Source organism: Ambystoma mexicanum, unplaced genomic scaffold (assembly GCF_040938575.1).
Source record: "Ambystoma mexicanum isolate Mex_15411 unplaced genomic scaffold, UKY_AmexF1_1 Mex_scaf49, whole genome shotgun sequence".
Taxonomy (NCBI): Eukaryota; Metazoa; Chordata; class Amphibia; order Caudata; family Ambystomatidae; genus Ambystoma; species Ambystoma mexicanum.
Window position 1 is genome coordinate 1,401,648 of NW_027182465.1, and position 26,880 is coordinate 1,428,527.

Here is a 26,880-nt window from a genome sequence, read left to right on the forward strand (position 1 = left end):
GGGTCCTACCCTTGCTAAAAAAACAGACCCTCGACCCAGACATACCCACAAATTATAGACCCATTACCACTGTCCCATTCTTACTAAAGATCCTTGACAGAGTGGCCTACTTACAAATTCAGGATTACCTTGAAACTAACCGATTACTAGGTACTCGCCAATCTGGCTTTCGTCCCCAACATGAGACGGAAACGGCCCTTGTTGATCTCAAGAGCCAGATAGACGAAATCAAAGATAAAGGGAGAGCTGCTATCCTGCTTCTCCTCGACCTTTCCGCTGCCTTTGACCTGGTTGACCACAAAATCCTGTGCAACCACCTATCATCGGCAGCACACTTCTCCCACTCGGCGGTCACATGGATCCAATCCTTCCTGGACAATAGGACCATGCGAGTCTTCTCACCCATTGCAGCAGCCGACCCTATTCCCATTACCTGTGGTGTCCCACAAGGATCGTGTGTTTCACCTACCTTGTATAATATATTCACAAAGCCCCTATTCGATAAACTGGACCATCTGGGTGTCCCCTACACTAACTACGCAGATGACACCCAGATACTCCTCACTTTATCAGGCAACCACAACACGGATGCCAACAGGATCGGTGAAGTCTTCTCCATCGTTCAGGCATGGATGGCCACACATGGCCTCTGCCTGAACGATGACAAGACCGAACTGCTCCTCGTCGGTTCACCCAACACTATCCGGAATCTCAGCCCGAGCTACTCTAGCTTCATCATTGACGGCAACACCATTCCCACTGCCAAAAGTGTAAAAACTCTTGGCTTCTATCTCGACACTAACACCAACCTCGCCAAACAAATTAATATGACCGCCTCAGCCACTGCTTACACTGGGAAACTAATCAGAGCCTGCAGACCTTTGATATCCCCCAACAATTGCCTTACTCTAGCCAGAGCACTTATACAATCCAAACTGGATTATTGCAACAGCCTGTATGTAGGTGCCAATAAAACGGTTGTTAACAAACTACAAGTTCTACAAAATAATGCACTCCGCGCCGCCCTTAATATTCCCAGAAGAGAACACATCTCAGCCACAAGAATCACATGCAAATGGCTCTCCATCCAACAAAAAATAGACCTAAAAACTATCTGCCTCACCTACAAAGCTCTTAACCACCTGGCCCCACCTTATTTAACCGATAAATTCATCTTAAGACAGAATATTAGAACCACCAGATCCTCTAACACACTACAACTGACAGTGCCCAAATACTCCCTCAAAAGAGCCGGCGGATCCAGTTTCCCAGTTCTAGCTTCACAATTATGGAACACTATCCCATTGGACATCAAATCCACCCCTACATTTCAACCTTTCAGAACTAAGATCATCACCTGGTTACTTAACAATTAACTAGCACCGTATGTATATATGTCACTCAGTCTACTATAACTGCTGTCATAACCGATGTTGTAACTATACTTACTCTGCACAATTGTACAAATGTTCCTACCTATGCCTGTAACTTGATGCTCAAGCGCCCATATACCTCTGGGTCAGGCGCGCTATACAAATAAATAAACAAACAAACAATGTCATAATCACACTCTCCTCATATGATGATCAAGTTATTTTTCTGCCCTCTGCGCCTTTTTAAATCAACTTGGTTCACAACAGAAGAATGCTTTACATTAGTTTGGTATTCAAAATGATTCTTCCTCTTTAATGCTACTGTGTTTATCTAGTTTTCGGGGTTCAAATCCCTGGAATTGGCCAGCGGGCGGTTACAGAGCACTCTGGGGTCAGAATGTAACAGTGAACTCACCGGGTCTGGCGCACGTGTCCGTTCGTCTCGCTACCTCCAGGTCTTCTGCTTTGGTTTCCCTGCATGACTCAGAAATCTCTCCTTTGTTGCTTCGTGCAGCTTGTGTCTGCCAACCTTAGAGCGCTCCAGGCTCCCACTGCTTACTGGCCCTCGTCTGCCATAGGTGCTCATCTGACAAAGGACAAAACTGCTGAATGGTGCACTTTCCACTGCACAATCTCTGCAATTGAAAACTCAAGCATAAGAGACCCTCTCAGGACCAGCATTCAAATTATAAACCGCAGTGGTCCCGGCATCTCGACTCACATACGACTTCTGCTGGTAGATGGAGGTGGTAAAACTACCCCACCTTCTGCTACTGCTCTTCTCCACCTTCTTCCTTATGGCCTGCACCTGAGGGGGCTTTTATGCCTCCCAGTTCATCAGGTGTGGGCCATTCTTCCTAATTGACTGCAACTTGCAGTCTTGCGTCTCCGGAGTCCTCTTCTTCGTCCCAGTATTTTAGGAATTATGAGACTTAAAGCTCACATCAAATTCAGCTTTTCCAATGAATTTAACAGCAGGTTCATTACTCTCCTTATATATGTATACTCCCCGAAGGAGTACCATGAGGATCCTATTAAGTATTACTCTCCTTATATATGTATACTCCCCGAAGGAGTACCATGAGGATCCTATTAAGTATTACTCTCCTTATATATGTATACTCCCCGAAGGAGTACCATGAGGATCCTATTAAGTATTACACTCCTTATATATGTGTACTCCCCGAAGAAGTACCATGAGGATACTATTAAGTATTACTCTCCTTATATATGTATACTCCCCAAAGAAGTACCATAAGGATCTCATTAAGTATTACTCTCCTTCTATATGTATACTCCCCGAAGGAGTACCATGAGGATCCTATTAAGTATTACTCTCCTTATATATGTATACTCCCCAAAGAAGTACCATGAGGATCCCATTAAGTATTACTCTCCTTATATATGTATACTCCCCAAAGAAGTACCATGAGGATCCCATTAAGTATTACTCTCCTTATATATGTATAGTCCCCGAAGAAGCACCATAAGGATCTCATCAAGTATTACTCTCCTTATATATGTATACTCCCCAAAGAAGTACCATGAGGATCCCATTAAGTATTACTCTCCTTATATATGTGTACTCCCCGAAGAAGTACCATGAGGATCCCATTAAGTATTACTCTCCTTATATATGTATACTCCCCAAAGAAGTACCATGAGGATCCCATTACGTATTACTCTCCTTATATATGTATACTCCCCAAAGAAGTACCATGAGGATCCCATTAAGTATTACTCTCCTTATATATGTATACTCCCAAAGAAGTACCATAAGGATCCCATTAAGTATTACTCTCCTTATATATGTATACTCCCCAAAGAAGTACCATGAGGATCCCATTAAGTATTACTCTCCTTATATATGTATACTCCCCAAAGAAGTACCATGAGGATCCCATTAAGTATTACTCTCCTTATATATGTGTACTCCCCGAAGAAGTACCATGAGGATCCTATTAAGTATTACTCTCCTTATATATGTATACTCCCCAAAGAAGTACCATGAGGATCCCATTAAGCATTACTCTCCTTATATATGTATACTCCCCGAAGAAGTACCATGAGGATCCCATTAAGTATTACTCTCCTTATATATGTATACTCCCCAAAGAAGTACCATGAGGATCCCATTACGTATTACTCTCCTTATATATGTATACTCCCCAAAGAAGTACCATGAGGATCCCATTAAGTATTACTCTCCTTATATATGTGTACTCCACGAAGAAGTAGCATAAGGATTGCATTACGTATTTGGCTTTACAGACAAATGGGGTTTCTGAGAGTTTAAATTGGTAACATTATTTCTCTGGAACTCATACAGCTTTTCATTTCTATGAATGTCAGTAACTTTAAAAGGGGTTTTCTACCTCCTAATACACGACAGATTATGACTGTCTTCACCCCCATTCTGACAGTCAGTTTGAGAAAATAAAAGCTCTCTCTAACAAGTCATTACATATTTTGGCGTCAAGAATATTCTCTTCCTTGAGGAAGACTAATCCTGTGAAATCCTCCTGTTCCGCTGGGGCCCTTCTCCCAGTGATCCTCTGGGATAATACCGCCCCCAGGGTGGCCTCCCTGGCCACCTGGGAGGATATTTTAGTGAGGGTTTTGTGAGGACTCTGCAAGATTCATCACATGAGGAGGTAGGCTTTTAGTTTGCTTTTGAACACATCTGGGTGGACTGTTTCTCATATGTCCTGGGGAAGAGAATTCCATCCAAGCGGAGCAAGAAAAGAGAGGGAAAGCAAAAGGAAGCAAAGGGTGGGCGTGGAGCCACAAGGGTAGTCAAAGATGCAGAACAGAGGCAGATTGTAGAGGATGATAAATACAGTGGTGCCTTACCGTGAATAGATATGTGAACCAGGAGAAGAAATTAAAATTTGGTCCCGTTTATTCATTAGCAGACATACAGCCTGGTGGCGCAACAAGGAAGTAGGTGTGAAGTGTAGGAGGTCAAGGAGTGTCCGGGTAACAAAGTTAATGACCTTGCCGAGTGGACCAGAAGCGTAGTTGGGGAGACACAAAAGGATTCTGGCACAGTTGTCCACTTTAGAGACAGTAAGAGTGGTTAAGCAATGCTTGGCGGGGTTGAAAGGAAGAAGGTACCCAATTTTCCTAATTTTTTGGAAGTTGAGGCATGCTGCTGTTCCAGGTTTGGAGCTGAAAGAAGTTGTGAAAAGGGTCATAGATGACGCAGAGGTTTCTAACTGAGGAAGTGTAGGTATCAGGTGTGCACTGGATAGACAGAGGAAGAGATATGAGAGCGCTTTTAGCAGGGAAGATGACCTCTGTGTTGGTAGAGTTTAACATCAAAGAGTGCAAAGCCATCCAATTTTTAATGGCATAGAGACAGTTGACAATTTTGATAGAGACCAGAGGAGAGTGCAGGAAAAGAGAAGAAGGTTTGGGTGTCGTCCGCGAAGAGTTGGTACGAGAACCCAAAGGAGGAGATAAGTGCCCCATGAGACGAAGTGTAGAGTGTAAAGAGGAGCAGACCCAAGAAAGCCTTGTGGAACACCAACAGTTAGAGAAGTGAGTTGAGAGGAGTTGTTGCTCCAGGACACAGAATTGGTGAGGTACAGGGTAGGGTTCAATCCAGGCAAGAGCTTGATCGCAAATCCCAAGAAGAAAAAGAATTAATGAGATCATGCTTGACAACTGTGTCAAAGGCAGCAGACAGGTTGAGGAGAATTAGGATAGATGATAGGTTGGAGTGCTTAGAAGAGGCAATGAAGTTGGACACATACACAAGAGCAGTTTCTGTGGAGGGACAGGAGCACAAGCATGCTTGTAGGGGGTATCAAAGGGTGTGTATGTCTAAGTTCACTTATTAGATTCTAAACATCCTCTCTAATGCACTGACTCCTTGGAGCCTCCAGTTTATGTTGTCCCATCACACTGTCATCCATGTTTACTTGTTATGTACCTTGACGCCTGCAGGCTCCGGCACTATATAAATATATAAAAAATCAATAAAAATAAAGACAGTTGCTCACAACCCTTTCAAGCACTTTAGAGTAATGTGGAAGAGTAGACACAGGGCCAAAGTTAGCCGGTAGGTTTGGGTCAGCCCCTTGCTTTTTAATAGACGGATGGCCGTGGCTGTTTTTAAAACACAAGGAACGCAAGCAGAGTCAAAGGACAGGTTTTAAAGAGTTCAGTTAGGTGAGAGGCCACGCTTTGCGACCACAATAATCGGAGGATAACAGCAAAACCCCCACCACCAAAAGTCCACATTTATGTATTCTCACGTTTATCCTAAGAAACACTGGCAGAGTGCTTAACAACATGCGGCCATCTAGAAAATTCCACTAAGCGATTTTTGTGAAAATTCCACTAAGTGGGATTGTTGCGATGGAACTGTCTGATAAAACGCAGAGCATGATGTGTTCACTGTTCGGTCTTGAGGTCCGTAACCTTTCCAGTCAATTAGGTAATACAATTTTGACCGAACCACCATGGAGTCCAGGATGGATTTGACTTCATATTCTGGTTCTCCATCTATTACTTTGGGCTCTGGCAAAGAACTGAGCTGTGTATTGGATTTCATTGGTTTGAGGAGAGAGGCATGAAATACAGGGTGGATTTTCATGTGAGATTGTAACTCCAATTTCATGGCGACAGGATTGATTATGGACTTTATAGTATAGGGGCCCAGGTATCTTGGGTGGAAAGCTCTTTGAACCTTCAGGGGAATATATTTGGATGCTAAGCACACCTTTTCTCCAATCTGGTAGGCGGGAGCTTCTTTCCGATGTCGATAAGCAAACAGTTTTTGTCTTTCCTTAGGCTTGGTCAGATGCTCTGTCGCCTCCAAAAGAACCTGAGTGATGGTTTTATGCAAGTTTTTTTTATGGCTGGCATTTCCAGGGTATCGGGTGGATCAAATACTGATGTCCTCGGATGTATTCCATGCACAGTGTAGAATGGAGTTTGCTCTGTGCTTGTGTGACCTGAGTTGTTGTATGCATACTCAGCTATCCAGAGTATATTTTTCCAAGAATCCTTGGTCTGTTGCAACATACACCTGCGATATTGCTCTAAAGTTTGGTTGGTTCATTCAGTTTGCCCATCAATTTGAGGGTGATGGCTTGTGGACAACCGGAGATCGATTTTGGCAATCGTACAACACTTTCTCCAAAAGGCAGAAACAAATTGAGTTCCGCAATCAGATACTAATATTGATGGAAATCCATGCAATCGAACAATTTCCTCTAGGAACACAGAAGAGAGAGTTGACGCTGTTGGGAGTCCCTTCAGAGGGATGAAATGGGCCATTTTGGAGAATAAATCCACAATGACTAATATGGTGTTGTATCCATTGCAGGGTGGAAGATCCATGATGAAGTCCATCGACAGGGTATGCCAAAGTGCTGGCGGTACTGTTAGGGCATGTAGTAAACCAGCGGGGTTCTGTTTCTGAGACTTGTGCTGTGCACAGGCACCGCAGGTTTCAATAAATTGGGCAATGTCTTTTTGCCAGGTTGGCCACCAATATTTTTGTTTTACCTTAGCCTGAGTTCTGGCTATTCCTGGGTGTCCTTCCACTAATGAATCGTGGTAATTTGTGATGATTTGCTTTTGCAGTTCTTGGTCTTGGACATATAATCGTCCTTGGAAATACGGTAGATTTGTCTTTGATGGTATACTGGTTACCTTTTAACAGCCATTCATGTTGTGTTGATTGATCCATCAGGGATTGCAAACTGGTTCTTTGGTCATCCACACACATGGTGGCAGCTATTTTGGTTTGAATCCTTTCCTCAGGAATTATGGCCACGGTTTGGATGCTGTAAAAGCCTCTTTTTCTTCACTCATGCGCGATAGAGCGCCTGTTTTCTCATTGCGTACTCCAGGTCTATAAGTGATAATAAAATCGTATTCCACGTAAAAGAGAGCCCAACAAAGTTGATGCGAGGATTGTGCTTTGGCGGTTTTCAAGTATTGCAAGTTACGGTGGTCCGTGATGACAGTGACCGTATGTCTCGCCCCAAGAAGGTAATGTCTCCAGGCCTTGAATGCTTCTTTAATCGCCAGTAATTCCTTATATGTGATTGCGTGGTTCAACTCAGGGGCTAATAAATTTGCGGGACCAGAATGCGACGGGGTGAAGTTATCCTGTTTCAGGGTCTCGTTGTGACAATACTAGACGCATTGCTATTTTTGAAGCATCTGTCTCAACTATGTAAGGTAGGTCTAGTCGTGGGTGTCGAAGGACTGATGCTGTAGCGAAAGCTAGTTTCAACTTCTGGAAGGCTTCTTCAGCTTCTGCCGACCAATGGAACTTTTGATTTTTCTTTAACAAGAAGGTAATTGGATGTACAATTTGTGAAAACCCAGGTATAAACCGGCGGCAAAAGTTGGCGAATCCAAGCACGCATTTCACTCCTTTCGTGGATGTTGGTGAGGGCCATTGGAGGATTGCATCCACCTTTCGTGTATCCATATGTATGCCTTGTGGTGGGAGCATGAAGCCGAGAAACTCGACTTCGTGCGGAAGGCCGTTTTCCACTGGTGTCCCTCTTTTACTCTTACAAGATGGTATGCTCCTCTTAAATCCAGTATTGGGTAGATTTGCTCCAGGAGCTCTAGTATAAGTGGTAAAGGATATCGATTTTTCTACTGTGATCTGATTGATGGCTCTATAGCCGATGCAAGTTCTTAAGTTCCCCTCCTTTTTAGGCATGAAGAATAAGGGCGAGGATGCAGGTGACTTGGACAGGCGAATGAAACCGTTTGCCAGGTACTGATCCAGGTAACTTCTAAGATGCTGATTTTCCTGTTCTGTCAGAGCGTAAATTCATCTGCAAGGGATCTGGGCTTCGGGTACAAGATCTATTTGACAATCGTTAGATCTGTGCGTGGGCAGAACGTTGGCTTGCTTTTTTTTGAAGACATCCTGGTAATCTTGGTATTCAAGTGGTAAGGAGCTGATGAGGCTCAACACGATTCCTTTCTTCGGTTTCAGATTGGTGTCATCTTTTTTGTAACATGTGTCGGCACAATCATGAGGAAATGTCAGAACTCGTTTTCACCAGTCGATCCTAGGATTGTGGGTCTCCAGCCAGTGCATTCCCAATATCATCTGGAACTGAGGAGCACTGATGAGATTGAAAGTAATGTCCTCTTGATGCCCGTCCTGACAAAGAAGCTTGACTTTCTCTGTGTATTGTGTCACCAGACCGGATGATAGCTGAGAACCATCCACAGCATTGACATTTTCCGATTTCTGCTTCTGTCGGGGAGGAAGGCCTATTCGGAGAGCCAAATCTTGGTCAATGTAGTTACCCAGAGCTCCACAATCATTATATGCCTCCAAGGCATGTATTTTTGATGGTTGCTTGTGATTCACCAAAAGCACTGGATGGGCTAGATGTGAGGTCTATAAAGGTTCCTTTTTCATGCTCGACAAGCGGACCCCTACACTTGCCGGGCATTGGCATTTCCCGAGTTCTGGTCTTCTTCTTCATCAGTTTTATCTGTTGCCCCAACTGTTTTCTTGGGTGGTTTTACCAGACAGTCACCGAGGAAGTGACCTGCTTGTCCACAATATAAGCAAAGCTGTTGTTGTCTTCTTTTTTCACTTTCTGCTTTGGTAAGGGGACTTCGTAATCCACCAATTTGCATTGGCTCAGACTGTTCATGTGGTTTAGTCTGATTCTTACAAGGTCGTACGCAAATAGACCGTCCCTCTGATCTAGCTCGATCCATTTTCCGATTCTGCAACCTATGATCGAGTTGCACCGTCAGATCTATGTAGTCTGCACACCTCTCAGGGGGATTCACCACTTGCGCTAACACATCCTTAAGTTCTCCACGTAAAAGGGTGTAGACCTCTTCTCTTCTAGCCAGTTGGTCTGGGCTATGAGACAATTGAAGGTTGCAACATAGGTTAATAGATCTTGACTCCCTTGTCTGAGTGACAACAACTGGTTGTCCAGAGCATGTCCTTGAGTATGACGGGCAAACAATTTCTCCATCTCATGTTGGAAATTCCCAAAGTTCCAGAGTAAAGGGTCATCTTGATTTACCAGTCTGCCGCACTACCTCCTAAACACAAGAGTACAAAAGCCACTTTGGCTTGGTCATTAGGAAAGGCTCCTGGTCTGCACAAAAAATGAATGTGACATAGGTTCATAAATACAGAGAACTTGTTTGGGTCACCAATGAAGCGTTCAGGAGGGGCTAGAGGCACTGCTCCTGGAAGAACAACCTGAACAGGTGGAAGAATGAGAAGAATGGGTCACTCCAGGCAGTGGAACCTGTCCTGCTTGTGCTTGTAGCATTTGTCTTGCCAATTCGTCAGTTCCTCCGTAATGCATTGGTTTCCTGTCTTGAAGCATGTACTTCAGCCCGTAATTCCCCTAGTAAGAGGGCTAACTGATCTGTTTCTGAAGTTTCCATAATGGCCAGGCAGAGAGTATTAGAGGCTTCGTGTTCTTTTATGCTCACCTGGTCTCTGCAGAGGCGTTGGGGCACAGTTGCAGCCCTCCCTGAACTTGAATCACCCCCTTCAGGCCTCTCCCTCAGTAGAAAAGCTGTGAGCGGTGGTACATGGTGATACTGCTCCTGCGTGGAGTGCACCCATCTGTGATTGTTGTACCTCTCGAACCCTTCACCCCAAAGACAGTTTATGTGAAGATGCGACGGCCCATAAAGCTCACCTGTGAATTATGGAAGATAAGCTCTCTGTCCTGCTAATTCTGGCCGGGGCGCGTCAAATGGGATCTAGTTCTTTCACTGATCCCTGATAAGGATTAGTCCAGTCCAGCTGCGACTATGCTTCTCCATATGATTGGTAAGTCTTTCTTGAGCTCTTGTGATGCTGTTCGTTCTGTTTAATGTCTTTATATGTTGCTCCTATTTATACCGGCAATAATGTCTCTCTTCTGTTTTCTTCCCTTAGATGGAAATGCAGCCTCAATGAAGCTGTGAGACGCGAGACGCGGCCGAATGGAAGATGGATGCTACCACAATGTTCGACAGCAGGTAAGTGATGGTTTAAGGAAAAGCTCGAAGTATGGCGAAGCGCAACCTTAAACTGACTGTTTTTTGGAAGTCTAACCTTGTCTTCTGTTTTTCATTGCAGGCGCTGCTGTCAACGATGGAGCTTGTCGTGTTGCGGTGCCAAGATGAAGATTTCTGCATTCCGGAAAATGTAAAGATGAATACTTGGTTCGCTGAAGAGTTGTAAAGGTAAGAACAGCTTCCCCCAGTTGGTAAGATGCTGGCAGGAAGCAGGATGTCCAGGAAGCAGGATCTTCAAAGGTAAGTCTGACCTCAGGCGACAGTGAGCGTTACTCTGCTTGCAAGTGCAGAATAACGCAAAGTGTCTGTCTTGAGGATTGGGGCAGCTTACATAGCTGAGATTGTGGGCACGCCCATTAGGGCCGGCTTACCAACTGCACCCTGCCACTCCTAGAGAGTGAGCACGTGCAAAAGCAATCCATTAGCAGCCACACCCAAGAATACACTTGGGTCTGCTTAATGGATGGAATGTTCAAGGTTAATGCATCCTGCTTAATGGATGGAATGTTCAAGGTTAATGCATCTGAAGTGATATGTCCATAATAAAAGCTTTTTGGTGTTAAATGGATGGTCTGTTAAATGGATTGTTTACTTTTGTTCATGAGCCTGGCACCAAAGGCACTAGGACAGTGTCCACCCAGGTCTCCTGTGCATGCGACCCCTGCATGCCTGTTCCCCTGACTTCATGACCATGACACTTTGCCACCAAAACTCAGGACACCCTAAACACCATTGCTACCCACCCTCCCAACCCATCCCACGCCCGCTAGCCTCACTTGGCCACTCACTCTTCTCCTTCTCCCTGTCACATTTGAAGAAGTTGCCAGAGTTGTTCGCACCATGAAGGTCTCTTCTAAACAGGTTTCCCCTTGCTCATCCAGGTCCATGAAGGATAACATTGGCTCTCTTGCCCCCGCACTCGCCGATTTCTGCAATCACTCTTTTGACACTGAACTTTTCCCTCCTCCCATAAGCACTCCCTTGTGCACCCACTCCCGAAAAAAAACTTCAGCAGACCCTACCTGCCCTGCCAACTACCTTCCTATTTCCATCACCCCCTTCCTGGGGAAGCTGCTGGAGAAGTTTGGATTGCCCCAACTCAACTCACACACCAAACGTGTTGATTGTCTCCACGATCATCCATCTGGATTCTGAGCATGCCGAGGCATGTAAACTTCTCTTCTGAACACCCGTGAAGAACTGCTCACATCTCTGGACTCCAACTCCACTGCTGTCCTCATACTTCTCGATCTCTCCTCTGCCTTTGATACAGTCAATCATTCCATCCTCATACTAAAGCTCCACAATACCCTTGGTATCTTGAAACAGGCACTGGACTGGCTGACATCCTTCCTTACAGTCCGCTCTTCCAAAGTCTTCCTAGGCATCTTCTCCTCTTGTACTTCCTTCTCCACCTGTGGTGTCCCCCAGGGTTCTATCATCTCCCCTTGGTTCTTTAACATCTACCTTGCTTTGCTTGCATGTTTCATCTCCTCCTTCTCCTCCAGCTTCCAGTGTTATGCAGACGACACACAGCTCGTTTTCAAACTTCCTGCTGACCCTCTTGCACCCTCCATCACCCGTGACTGCCTATCTGCCATCCAGTCCTGCTGCACCTCCAACAAGCTCTACCTCAACACCTGAAAAACGGAGATCCTTCCCATCCGGACCCCTGCTCCCTCCTTACATTCTCTCTGGCATTCCTCCTTGGGTTCTCCCCCTGCTCCTTGTTCTGAAGCCAGAAACCTTGGCGTCATCTTCGACTCCTCTCTCTCCTTCTACCTTCACACTCAGGACATGAAGTGCCACTTTCAGCTATTCCTTCTCAAAGGATTCCTCCCTTTTCCACCTTTCGCCCAGAGGCTCAATGGTACCCGAGCCCTGGTTCTCTCCAGGGTTGACTATTGCAATAGCCTCCTCCTGAATCTACCTTCTTCCACTCTTCAAAACACTCCGCAAACACTCCAGCTAATCCAGAATAGGGCAGCAAGACTTATCCTTGGCCTTAAGACCAGGGACTGCATCTCTCCTGCCCTAAAAAGCCCTTATTGGCTCCCAGTTGCTGCACAGATTAAATTAAAATCCCTCTGCAACATCCACAAGGCTTTCTGGGCCCTGGGACCACACTATCTTCAACTTTATTTTACTAAATACTCTCCCTCTAGATAAATACATTCCTCTGGTACACACTTTTTGTGTGCAAAGCGTTTTTCTAAACAGAAGGTAGGTGGTCAATCGCTTTGCTGAGCTGGCTCCCTCCTATGGAACAGCCTCCACCTGCAGCTGCCACTTGAGCTGGATGTTCTTAAATTCCGGAAGCTCCTCAAGACTTTCCTCTTTACCTCCACCTTCCCTTCTTCTCTTCTCTGCTAATCCCACAGTTGCGGTGATTGGTGTCCGGGGCCCTTATGCATCCTCGGGCCCCTGACCTCCCACACCCAATCAACCTAGCTTCTGTCTACCTTCAACACTTGCCTTGGCACACCCTCAACCCTGGAGGTTCACACTTACTTCCAACGTGGCCCCTGGCCGAGTAGCACTTCAACAACCCTTGAACTTCATCTGTGGCTCACCCATGAACCCAGACTCCCCAGCACTTACGCCCTCTTCCCTCTTCCCTGCTGCACTTGCACGTTCTGAATGCTCACAAGGGCTAGTAGTTTCGTCCCTCCTTCCTTTTCCCTCCACTGCCCTCGTTAAATATTGAATTTAGTAAAGATTATTGCGCTCCCTTGTTCCCTCCACTCGCCCTGTGGGTGCTTTGAAATGGTATTTTACTTGCTGTATAAGTGCCTAATAAGCCAGCAATAAATAAATAAACAATAAATAAATTCATATCATCCAAATGAGTCGATAAGTTCATCAGCAGGAGCATGTTCTCATCCACTGCATTGCGTGTGTATATAATCTTTTGAGACACAACCCGAAATGTGGCTACTTCACTTGAGCCTTCAGGGAACATTTCTCTGGATTCAGAGGTCTTGGGAGGTTCTGCATAAAAGCTCTAGAGCCGTTTTATTTGACTTTTTTTAGGCAGCTGTTGGTTTTTTGCTTTTTTTGTTGGTTTACGATCGTGATGCTCAAGTTTCCAAAGAAATAACTTTCTACTTTCTGTTCTTGGCATATTTGAGTATGAATTTGTTGGTACTGCATCTGTCTTTTCGGTTTCAATGTCGGACTCCGACTTAACCGGTATAAGTTGATGTTGAGCAGATTCCACCATCGTTAGATCTCGTCTTTTCCCCTTCCAGTTATCCTCCGAACATCTCAATGGGACGAGCTCACAGGATGTACTGGGATCGTTAGTCGAGCAGTCCCCCCGTATATCCACTGGAGGCGGAATATTAGTGGGGGCAATGTACGAGGGCCCTTGGTCACTGGCTCCCATCACCTCTCACTCATGAAATCTCTTTTGATGTCTTGACCATTTCAATATTTCCAAAATTGAAGTCATTATTAGAGTGTTTTTATCCACTGCCTCACCTCTAGCAAGGTCGAAGTGCCTAGCTTGCCATTGGGCAGATAATTCTGCTTCCTTATCGAGCCTTTACTGCACTGAACCTGAGAAGGATTCAAGAAAAATGAGCTTGCTGTGATTCATCGCTAACAGAGTAGCCTGGTCCTTTATTGTTTCACTCAGTCTCATACAGTTTTATAAAGGGATTGATTGATACATTCAAAGCAGCCATCATCAAGTTCTGGAGTTGGATGTGGTCTATTCCTCCAGATAGCAAAGCTTGGTGTGAGTTGGCCAGTCCATTCCTCATAGAGGTTCAGCTCGCTCAAGATTCAAAGGAGACTGAGGATGTTCATGGGGCAAACTTGCATTTGGTGAATCTTGAGGGTGGGTCCTTTTTAAGATATCCTTTGGAATCGTCTTTATGTTGCTAACGTCCCCTCCATATTGCCTCCAGGCAAGGCATTTGGTGGTTTGCTCCTTAGCATTTGTGGTTTAGTGGTACACAGCTGCTTAGCAGATTGACTTGAGGTAGCGATTCATTCACTTTAGCATTAGGGGTCAGGGACCCTGTTTGCCCACTTAGCATAGAGGTTGCCATTTCCTCTCGTAGCTTACCCGGCCCTCTGGTGCACAGACCGTTCGGCGGTAGCATACTGTACAAACTCGAGGCGGCACTTCAGATAAATTGAAGTAAAAATGCCATACAGGCACAGGGCAGTACTTTAGTCACACAGTGGCCGTGTTCTTACTTTCAGGCCAAAATCCAATTGTGCAAGAGCTACAGACCAGAGCTGAAAACCAGAAACCTCACCAGAGAAGCTTTCTCCCTGCTTCCAGCCTGCACAGCTGCGCGTCATGCTCCGCGCTGCCTCCCAGTAGACACAGGAAAAACACTCCCCTTCCAGTGATAGAAAGCAGGACTCTCTCCTTAAAACAACTGCACACCTCAGCTGCACAGCTCCGCCTACAGCCTATTGTAACACCTTCCCTTTTTCCCCATGGAGAGTAGTAAACATCTTTTGTTACACCCTCAAGGCAACCTCTCAAAATCTAAATGACCTTGTAAATTTACAAAACCCTTTTTCCAGCACTTTTCTTCAAAACCTAGTTAGCCTTTAAAACCTTTGTACAGTGTTTTCAGGAAGGGACTACTATTCCCACAACACTGGAATGAGGAAGAGGAGCGCAGTAATGCAGAGCACTGGAATCCACGAGCACAGGAAGCAGTCTAGTGGCAGCAAGGGCACACTTGTGTCAGGGACATTTAAATCACAGAAGCAAGAAATACAAGCAGGCTGCTGGCTGGAGGGAGTTGCTCATCTCCGTGCGAAGGGACATCTGGAAGGAAGTTGGTGGAGCTCACCGGCTCAGGAACCTTAAGAGAGAAGACTGCTGGAAGTGGATGACATAGAGAGAATGGCAGAAGCCAGCGGAGAGCTCCTGGGCACTCGCCGGCATTGGAGCATGGCGCTTTGCTCACCGGGATTCCCATGTGTCGCAGACAAGCACAGCGGAAGCATGAAAACAGTGGAGAAACTGTTGCGAAGCAGAAAGCAGCAGGAGACCAATGGTGGACCACAGAAGAAATGAGACGCCACCAAGAACCAGTCAGTCCACAAAGTGACTGAGAGTAACGGGGTGTATTAGCAGCCGCAGCAAGCTTAAATTACTCATAGCAAAACCAATAGAGGAAAGGAATGGTTTTGAAAACTGGAGAAAGACTGAGAGAGACTTTCAAGTTTATCAATGCATGCTGCAAGCATATAAGAGACAAAGTGACCATATATAAAGAAACCAAGTATATTAGCCAAGGAGGCTAAAAAGCAGAACCATCAAAGGTGGGAGAGAGGCAGGAGATCACATATGAAAAGCCCTGGCAGGAGAGTATACCATACTGTTGCAAAGATGCAAAAGAAATCCTGACAGGGAAATACACCAGGAGAGTTGGAAGTGATTAAGACACAAGATATAGCCAGCAGGCTGTGTTTGTTTAAGAGACTTGGGAACAAAATCCTTGGCAGGAGAGTACACTAGGTATCCTAACCATACATAAAAAGACAACGAGTTTTAAGATAAATGTTCCCATGGGAACGTCAAGAACTGTTCTTCTCACCAGTCTGTTGTAACCCGGGGGGAGGGAGGGTGGTAGAGCACATCATACATTTAATGAGGAGGCTAGAGGGGCAAACATGGCCCTGGCAGAATGTGGGCTTCATACTGGGAATCATTTGCCAGATGGTGGCTTCAGAGCAGGGAACGAAGGAGAATAAAGAAGAAGGAGGTGTGGGAAGATCCCCTTCCGTACGGCCCATATTAAAAGTAGCCCGGCCATAGCAAGCATCCCTGCTAGACTGAATGCTGGTTTGATGCGTATTAACCTTGTTGATAAGAGTCATGAATGGTTTGACACCAGTTTTTGTCTTTCACTGGGGCCTGCACAGATCCAGGCTAACCCTTGAATTCACTTAGAATTGCAAAGAGTTCCTTAGAGCTGTATTTTGCATTCAGAATCCTGTCATTATACAAGGAGGATTTAGCCGTGATAATGGCGTCCTTGTATTGTTTGACCCAGATTTTATAGTTGGCCAGAGTCGTTGCTAAAGGGTTATTTCACCAGCAATGTTCAGTGGTCCGTTTCTTGAGCCTGAGTTGCATTATGTTATCATTAAACACGCCTTTGTGAATGGATTCACTTTTAATGGACCGATCTTTTAGGGGAGCTAACTGATCAGTAACTGCCTCAAGGATATTTGTAATGTGACGAGCTAGCTCATCAGCATTTCCAAAGTCCTCCAAAACACCAAGCTTGTCGCCAAGTAGGAGAGAGAACCTCTCGGGAGTTAAGGACTTCTGGATACGCATACGCACGACAGATCGAGTATTAGTATCAAGTCTAGTGGTGCTGGAAGAATAATGTCGAATGACAACAGGGAGGGTTCAGACCAAATGCAGGGAGAGATAATCAGATTAGTGAGCACGAGATGATGAACCAGAAGCCAATCAAGGGTATGCCCAGCAATATGAGTGGGGCGTGGGGGAGGACACCATTGGGAGAAACCCATAGTATCAATAATGCACATTAATGAGATGGTGGCAGCATCGGGAGGAGCATCAAACCAGTAATTAAAATCCCCCAACACCAGGGAGTGGCTGTTGTGAACAGCAAGAAGTGCTTCTGACGGTGTAGCTTCATCAAGCCAGGACTCAGTAGTAGCAAGTAAGTCGGGACTGGTGGACAGCAAAAGATCTGCAATCTCCACACTGTGACGACGCAGAGAACGGGTATTGAGAAGTGAAGCTTGAAGGAGGGGGGCACCTCTAGCAGGGGCTGTAAGTGGGATAGTGGAGGGAGGGGCTTGAGAGAGCACTGCCACCTTGGCATCGAGGGGGTAGCAGGGTTCTACCTGTTCAATCCCCAAAATGTATAAAGGGTTCATGACAGTAGCCAGCACAGGGGGCTGGTTAGTAGGATAGAGCTAAGCTGTGTCAGAGGCCTCAGGGTTGACATCAGAGTGTGAGCTTACGGTGCACCCGGCAGGTCTGGTGGAATTAGAGAGCTGGGATGCATGTAAATTGAAGGCCTGTTATCATATATTGCGCTGCAAGTCTGGCTTTATTTATTCTTCTGAATATTCCTGACCTAATCTGCATGAGACATTAAAGAGGCGGGAGAAAATGTAAGCCCTACGGAACCTACCGTGGCTAGAGGAAGCAAACAGGGCGAAAGGAAGTAAGGCCGATGCACCCGAAACGCACCGGACACAAACTGGAACTGACCGGACAGTCACGCCTGGAGGCGGGCTCAATACTACGAAGGACTACAATAATGCTGGGAGATGAGGTCCCAAATCAGCGAGCAGCGAGGAAACTATGTTTCAAAGCACTCAGGATCTAAAATAGGGTGAAGTCATATGCTAAAATGCAATAAATAAAAACAGGATAAATGGAGGCAAAAGTGGCAAAATAAAATATATAAAACCAATCACAGATTCTAGTGCTAAAACGCGGGATAAAACAATAAGGAAACTGCTAGTTAGATAAAATACACAGAAGGAAACAAAGTATCACGGAGCGCACGCCATGCAGATTTGAACACCAGCACCTCCTTCTCTTTACCCCACATGCTCCATCACGACCAGCTCCCTCATAGTACTCCGCATTTCCACCCCTCCACTGACCCTATTACCACCTCATCTTTAACCCACCTCCTGTCATGACCAGCTCCCTCCATGTTCACCTCTTTCCCACTCCTCCACTGAACCCATTACGACCATCTCTTTACCCCACCTCCTCCGTCACAACCTCCCTCCATGTTCATGACAATAGTGTTTAAAAAGTGGACAATAGCATTCATTCCAGCATACAACTGGAAATGAGGTGGTCACCCCATTAATTAAAACAAATGAATCACCTCTGTTCCAGGAAGCAGTTTACAAAAAACGTGAAGCCAGAAAAAAAGAGATTTAACACAAATGGAGTTACTACCAACAATTTACATTTATTATTAACACAGTGACATATTGGCAGAAGTTCAATATTAATTTCATTCAGTGTATGAATCCCAGTGGGAGACCTTTACATTAGACATGTCTGTTTATCAAGACCAGTTTTATTTTGTAAACATTTATGTCCACTATTCCTTCTTGGAATTTAGAGAACAGCAAGGATACCATTTCACCCGGAACTCTTTCAATTCAGACAGAAAGGTACCATTTTATTTCCAAATGTGCATGCGTTTTATTGTCTCACAACACAGCAAACATTTCTATTCCATTTGCCCTTTCTTCTCTATTCACAAAATGTCACTTTTCTAAAATACATGTCAACATAATTTAATGGAACACTTGACATCTTCTCCGGGCCCTTTACACCAAACCAATTTCTTATAAGATAGTGCTTTAGTAGTGGGCATGCACTCTCTGTTGTGCAATTACACCTCCATATTTCGATCCCAGACTAGGCAACCATCTACTAATCCTAAATGCTCCAATAGAGATAGACAATAGTGTAATACAGTACAGAAATCCCGAGGAGAAAAGGAAACTAGTGCTGTAGAACATGCTACAAAAAGTGGAAACGCTGCAGCATTCAGCGAGGATGCACTCCTGGTGATGAATGCATTTCTTGGAAACTGATTTCTGGAGTAATATTGAAGATAAGTACAAAAATGAGAAAGATGAGAAAACTGGCTACCCCACTCTATGTCCAACCAGTATTGGCAAAATGATCTACAGATTTATTGTGATCACGGCTTTCACCTTCAAATTTAGTGAGCGAAATTAGTACAAGACATATCTCGTATTTTGTGCAAAGGACAAGGAACCATTCAACTACCCCACGGTTCGCTTTCAAGCGACAAAATAATGTTAGAGATCTAGTAGTGCACTTGTACCCCAGAAAAGAGAAAATATCCCCCCAGACCACCTTGTGGCAATTGCCACCAGTGGTGGGACATATTAAATGCGGTAAATGCGTTGCCTGCGCATCTACAACTAATTTAAAGGAAATTGACCTCAATGGAAAGAACTGGGTATTCCGCACCTTCACCAACTGTGGATCATCTTGGGTCATTTACGGAATTAAATGCCCATGTAATTTGATCTACATTGACAAAACTAAAAGATGTATCAGACAACGTATTTGCAAACACAAATCTTGTCTGAAGAACAAAGTGCCTAACAAACCGTTAGTTGCACATTATGAAACAAAAAAACACAAACATACCGACAATTTATGGTTTGTGTTACAAACAATCCCGGCAACTGAAAGAGGAGGCAATAGGGAAATGTTATTGAGCCTGGGTGAACAAAGGTGGATATATTCCCTTAACACAGCAAATACAGGTCTGAACTCAGCGGTAGAGTGGAACTCTCTTATCACCTTAAGATAATCCAGTTTAGAACTGACGATAAAGATTGCCCTAGATGATGGAGAGAATATGCGGGGTCCCCCGATTCTGTCCGGGTGTGCCTACATTAGACTAGGCTTTTTGTAGGGATGTCTGTTCTTTTCCTTTTTCCTTTGTCTAGAACGTAGGACCAATGTGCATACATAGCTAGGATGTATCTTCCCTATTTTTCCGGGGTTCCAACATGGGGGCTCCACTCCACCCGTCCCAGTTTGTTTTGCTTTTATCTTTTGCTTTTATTTCTGAAAAGCACTCTGTGAGAAATGGTAAGGCACAGTTGTCAATATGCGTTTTGCTGCACACTGAATGCTATCATCTGTAGCACTGTGTGTACCCGTCACATAGTATGTCTGGGGCTCCTTTTTTCCACGGCTCCGAGCAAGATAATACAACGTTGTTGCTTTAAAAGCCCTGAGGGGCTACGTTCACGTCAATGTCACGTGAACGCGTTAGCCAATTATAAAACAAGAAGTTATTTGCACACACAATTCGAACACGACAGCTTGGATGCGTTTGCGAAGCCTTGCCGGACCTATACGAAAGTATTAAGGTAAGCGCGACTTCTAAGAGTTCTTTCAAGCCTGCGAGACTGCCGAGTATAAAAGCAATGCCGCGTTCGCTGTTTAATTGCGGTGTATGGGGAAAATTCCCAGTCGGTTTTGAAAAGAGTCAGGCGGTTTGTGTGGGGACCATAGTGGTTTTGCAGATTATGGGGAGGAAACTGACCAAATCTGCGCAATACCCACCCTCCTCCCCTTTGTTATGTTTCCATAGGTAATCGATCGAAACGCACGGATTGTTTCGACGCGTTCGCATTGATGGCCGTTCCAAACTGTGGAGCTGCGTAGTACTTTAAAGTGCTGCCCGCGCACCGAATAGAACAGATTCGGTGGCGTGTCCGTTATATCCAGCGGAAATAAAGTAAGCTAATGATTGACTATGATTGTGTATATAGTCTAACTCTTAGCTGTTGAATATGCTAGAAACGGGGCTAATGAACTTTGAAAAAAAGGAAAAAAGTTCAAGAGAATAGTTTAAAAAAAAATTGTTAAAAGTATTGAACAAATCAAGTAATACAGGATAACGAACCTATGGATGTAATGCAGAGAAAGTATGGGATATACACTAATGGTTGTCATTTTGAATAAGTATTACACCAGGAGCATGCTGAGAGTGCTGTGTTCTGGATTAAGATTAATCAAATGAACATGTACTAAAATAATACTGGTCTTTCTTATGCCAAATAGGTTTCCCACACAGCCAAGAAATAACCTAAAATAAACTAGAGTTGATCCGTGAAATCAGGGAAGTAGGAACTAAGACCTGCCACGACTAGGTTTCTCCTAGAAAAAAGCTCAAGTCCAACCAGGATGTAAGTAAAGGCGAGTGTGATCGATAAATATAAAATTATTGTGAACAATTTAAGTCATTGCAAGAGATTATGAGAATACAATGCATTGAAATAGATTAAAGAACAAAGAAAATGTGTGCGTTTGGAATGGAACTATTGTTTTTCTATGTGATTAATGTATAAATGTATGTTTGTTTTTAGATTATCCTGTTACGGGGGATTTGAAATAGAGGTGTCCACCAACTGAAAAGAAATTGTCTGTCCTGAAGAAGGCCCCAAAAAGTATTGGTTGTAGAGACACTAGGGATATTGTTTTCATCTCCAAAAATGGCCGAAACATGTCGACACTTGACAATAGACTAGCTAAAGAATGTAGTCTTGTATCTATAAACTACTGAAGCGTTCAGAGTGGTTTTCTACTAAGACAACAAACCCTATATGAAGCATTCTGTTTTTAAGAAGCGAGTGAGAAGACTATGTTGATGCACCACGATTAATGTGTGTTCTATTTGATCCGCTCTCACTCTTTTTAACTTTCCTAAAGTGGTCTTAACACTGAATAAATTGATATGGATATATTGAAAAATTGCTATGTTTAGTGTGTAGTAATTGAGTTGAATGGTTCCTTGTCCTTTGCACAAAATACGAGCTATGTCTTGTACTAATTTGGCTCACTAAATTTGAAGGTGAAAGCCATGATCACAATAAATCTGTTGATCATTTTGCCAGTACTGGTTGGACATAGAGTGGGGTAGCCAGTTTTCTCATTTTTGTACTTCTCTGATAGTGTGTCTCCCATTCCGAGATACTGGCCCCCCGAAAACAAAAATTGAGGGAGACTACCTCTGTAGAGATAACGTAATATTGAAGATTACAGTTTTGTAAAACCATCTTTGCACATGTATTGTGCCAAGCTTAGTCTAATTAGCCAAAGGAGATATAGCTTTCTCCAATTGTATTTTAATTTAAATTTGGGGTATTTTAATCCCTATGTGTTGATGTTGAAAGTAAAATTACTTCATGGGAGGTGTACAAATGTAATTCCCAGTAGAGCCATTTCTAATGGATTCCTTCCTGCCATGGATTCCTCATCTACGATATCCATATACCAGCCCAGCGGTTCTCCGTAACCATTTCTTCCGTCAGGGGGCTCCGCACGACTCTGTGTCAGGTCCATCCAAAGCCTCTTTGCAGCTTGCGCCAGAAATGACATTGAGGCCAGTATAAGTAGTGGATCCATGCCCCATGACCTCAGTTCCTTTTCCCATGCATTCACGCTTCAACAACGTCACGCCATGGACTCTGTGGCTCTATGGGAATATTTCCCGCATTCCATCAACACTTTTATGTCGAAAAGTATGACACAATAAGGATGGCGACCAGATCCAGTTCCCTGAGGAGTTCTATGGGAGTGGCGACATGCTGGACCTGGCAGCTGACCTGCCAGGGGCCAGCGGTATGGACACTTCCCTGGAGTTGGACATTCTACCAACACCAAAACCTTTAGTGCCTGATGGGAAAGGTGGCCGATACCCTGGGTTTCTCTGCGCCGCCCAGGTCCATAGTGCAATACGAACTGTGCGACATTCTGGAAGATGCACCAAAGAGGCGCTGCTGCCCTTCAACGTTGTGGGAGAGGAACCAGTGTTGGACGCGTGGTCGAATGCTGCCTCGGTTGCCCCAATGGGCAGGGATCTAGCATGAAGCAGTGTCATGCACCTTCGGACTCAGCTTTCCTCCCCGACCCACACATCACCTGCAAGCCTGGACTAGGCCACTACGGCAAGCATGAATGCATCCTGTGCCATGGTGAAGTTGTCCTTTGGCCTCTGGTCGGCTGTAGTCGGTGCGGCAGAGCACGGCGAGATGAAGGAGGGGTTTCTGTCCCTGGTCTCATACAAGGACGCAGAGTGGCAGATGCTGCAATCTGGCCTATACACAGCGGACTGCATGGGCACGTCCATGATCACTAGCATGGCGGTCAAGCACCATTCATGGCGAAGGACGCCTGGGTTTGCCACCGACATCCAGTCAAGGCTGCTAGAAATGCCTTCTGATGGACAGAACTTATTTGCAGGCCATCCTGGAAGTCAAAACATCTAAGAAGACCACCATGATATTGGGACTCAAAGTTCGGCAGCCTACCGTGCTATTCTTGCCACAGAGCAGGGATTTTTGCCCATTTCCTGCGTTTGCCCAAGGGTGCTGTAGACAACCTTCACCCGGGTAGAGGCCAAAGCAGATACTTCCTGAGAGGCAGAGGGAGAATTTCACACTGAGAAGATATTGCAGCAGCCACTATCCACTCTCCCCGGGCACCCAACCTCAGTGACTGGCTCCAGCACCTGTCACCAGAGGGAAGAAGGCTGTCCCTCTTCAGCAGGGAGTGGTCGGAGCCCCCCATAAATCCCTGTAGAGTACCATCCACTGGTACTGCCTGGCTGGCCTCACTGGGCTGAACATATTCATGAACCTGAGTGGGAGAAAGCAGGATGGCTGGCACCTATTTGTCCATCGCTTCCAATTTTACAGTTCAGAGTTTTGCTACATTTGTGAAGGAAGTAATTGCCCATTCTTGGGGAGTACATGGTTAATATACCGCTTATCTGTAAGGCTGGTATTAAGAGCTGCCTTTTTTTTAAAATTAAGAACATCTTTCTCTATGGCACTCATTCACCCCAAGGTATAGGGGTTCTAACAGCAGGTGGACATAAAAACATAGCATAATCCAGCAAAATTAAGGAAAGAAACCAGCACAGATGGGTCTTCAGCAAGCATCTGAAGGTCATTTAGCCTGTGGTGGCGTGCAATCTTAGAGAGAGGGCATTCCAGATTTGGGGAGCAAACCCCCAAAAAAGAGGTACATCACCTCCTCATCTAGATGAATAGATTTAAAGGTACAGGTAGGACAAGGGTGAAAGGATCCAATGCAGAAAGGGGGACGTTTGCCATAAAAGACACAATGAGCTAGACAAAGCACCTTAAACCCAATCTGAGAGGTCACAGGAAGCCAGTGCGGACAGTAATGAAAGTGATATGGCCACATTTCTCAATGGATGAAAAAAGCAGGTTGGCACTTTGTGACACCTGAAGTTAGTCAGACCTGCTAAGGAGCACAGGAAAAAACAGCATTGCCATAGTAGAATCTAGAAATAATTAGGGTTATAACAACTGACATTAGAGCATGAAGGTTGAGAAGCATCTATACGAGGGCTGGTTGGCTGACTAGCTGAGGTGGTGCTATGCTGAGATCCTGTGAGAGGGAGAAGGGGGTGTAGACTTAAAGCTTCACCTGTGAGTCATGATCTGGGATATTATTGCAATGGGGTTTGCTTTACTCAATGTGCTCCAAATTTGGTTTTTATGGGATGATGCAGTGATGTTTTGCTACGCATTTGAACATTATGATGATTTACATTGAAATGTATTGCTTGATATAGTGTGATTTGCCATAAGATAGGTTTGACGAGCCTATACAAGCTATCACGTAGCAAACCCTTTCAAACATTCAGTGCACTCATAAGGTTTATCACCTGTATGTGTTCTCTGGTGGCAAATAAGTTGTCCCTTTTGAGCAAACTCTTTCCCACATTCAATGCACTCATACGGTTTCCCTCCTGTATGTGTTCGCTGGTGGACAGTAAGCTCGCATTTTGTAGCAAACCCTTTCCCACATTCAGTGCACTCATAAGGTATCACATCTGTATGTGTTCTCGGGTGGCTAGCAAGATATCCCTTATGAGCAAACCCTTTCCTACATTCAGTGCACTCATAAGGCTTCACACCTGTATGTGTTCTCTTGTGACGAATAAGTTGTCCCTTCTGAACAAACCCTTTGCCACATTCAATGCACTTATAAGGTTTCTCACCTGTATGTGTTCTGTGGTGGCAAATAAGTTGTCCCTTTTGAACAAACCCTTTCCCACATTCAGTGCACTCATAAGGTTTCACACCTGTATGTGTTCTCTGGTGGCTAGCAAGATATCCCTTATGAGCAAACCCTTTCCTACATTCAGTGCACTCATAAGGTTTCCCACCTGTATGTGTTCTCTGGTGACGCATAAGTTGTCCCTTCGAAACAAACCCTTTACCACATTCAGTGCACTCATAAGATTTCACACCTGTATGTGTTCTCTGGTGGACAGCAAGATCTCCCTCATGAGCAAACCCTTTCCCACATTCAGTGCATTCAAAAGGTTTCTCCGCTGTATGGGTTCTCTGGTGGCTAGTAAGCTTGCCCTTTGAAGCAAACCCTTTCCCGCATTCATTGCGCTCATGAGGTTTCTCACCTGTATACATTTGCTGGTGGCACTTAAGTGTATCATGCAAATGGACGCTATTCTCAGATTCAGTGACTGGATACGTTTTTTTTACCTATGTCCGCATGTGGGCAAGAGGTATATTCTTGAGACAGCAATAGTTCCCGCATTCTGTGCACGTTTCAAGTTTCTTGCAAGTTTATTTTTGTCAGCTGCCCAATAAGAGGAGCCTTTTCACTGAACCTTTTTCCAAATTCAAAGCACAAATGAGAAGTGATTTTCTTACTGTACATAACACATTTTGAGCCAGATAGCCCTCTCCTCCAGGATTGACAGAATGAACAAGCTTGGTTACTGCATGTTACCACGAAGGTGTTGCATGGACGGAAGCCATCATGTATCCAACAAGCTTATCAAGCTCAGTTCTGGAATAGTCTGAAAATACAACTGGACCACACATTTGCACTCGAGCCGGGGGTAGATCTCTGTCTTCGGCCAGGGCCTCCCTCTGGAACAGCCTCCCTTCCACTCTAAAACTTGAGGAGAACCATCTCCGGTTCCGGAAGTACCTCAAGACCTTCCTCTTTGCATCTGCCTTTGCTCCCCTCCTCCCTTGCTGATCTGCTCTCTCCTGGCACTGTACACCTGGCCACCCTCTGTCTCCTTGGCCTATGTAACTGCTCACTCTGCCACCCTTCTGCACTGCCTCTCGGCCATCCCTTGCACTGGAGACTGTATCTGTACACATGCAGTCCCTCACCCCCCCATTTTTTTCTTCTTTTTATGCACTTATCAGACTTACACAGTCTGCTGCCGTAATCACAGCACTTGCCACTTGCTGGCTGAACTACCCCTGCTTATTGCTCCATTATCTATTTTATTTTTGTATCTATTATTATTTATCTGTCTATCCTCTGCTCCGCACTTTCATGCACTTTTCCCCTTTTCCCTTCCCATGCACTTGCACGTTCTCAATGTCATCGGGCCTAGTAAGATCGTTGTTTTGTTCTCCCCTGTTTCCCCTCCCTTGCCTTATCACGCTCTGAAACACTTGTGTACGAGCGCGATACAAATAAAATATCATATCATATATGCGAGAACCTTTGAGCGTTCCAATATGGAGGCCAAACGCCAGGTTGCTGTGAGCCAATATAATATCCGGGTGGATAATCCCTAGAAGGCCCCCATCCATTCTCAAGTGTGTCTACTGTGCTGCCACAACCTTAGGCTGTGTGTGCTAAATCACCCTCCAATTTCGCCGTCTTCATAAAATGTGGTTATTCTAGGCCTTCCTGTGACTCCTGTCTGTTCCTCTTCACACCATGATGCCTCCTGGTGACCGTGCGCGTTATAAATATTGTTAACATATCAGAACTTTTATAGGATGTCAAGGCCCACAATATTTAACAATCTTGGCATAACCATATCCCTGTGTGACACGTATCAAACTCAAGTCCCCTTTGAATCCAATTTCAGTGATTTATTTGGCC

At 44.9% G+C, this 26,880-nt stretch overlaps 1 protein-coding gene across 1 annotated transcript in view; it reads right to left on the minus strand.

Moving 5' to 3' along the window:
* The window catches only part of LOC138560842 (zinc finger protein 585A-like), a 332,450-nt gene extending 307,008 nt beyond the window's left edge, over window positions 1-25,442 (minus strand). The window contains exon 1 of the mRNA XM_069642749.1: window positions 24,619-25,442. Within this exon, the coding sequence (XP_069498850.1) occupies window positions 24,619-25,430 (812 nt within the window). The 5' untranslated portion in view covers window positions 25,431-25,442. The remainder of the gene's footprint in view (window positions 1-24,618) is intronic.
* Window positions 25,443-26,880: the final 1,438 nt, after the last annotated feature.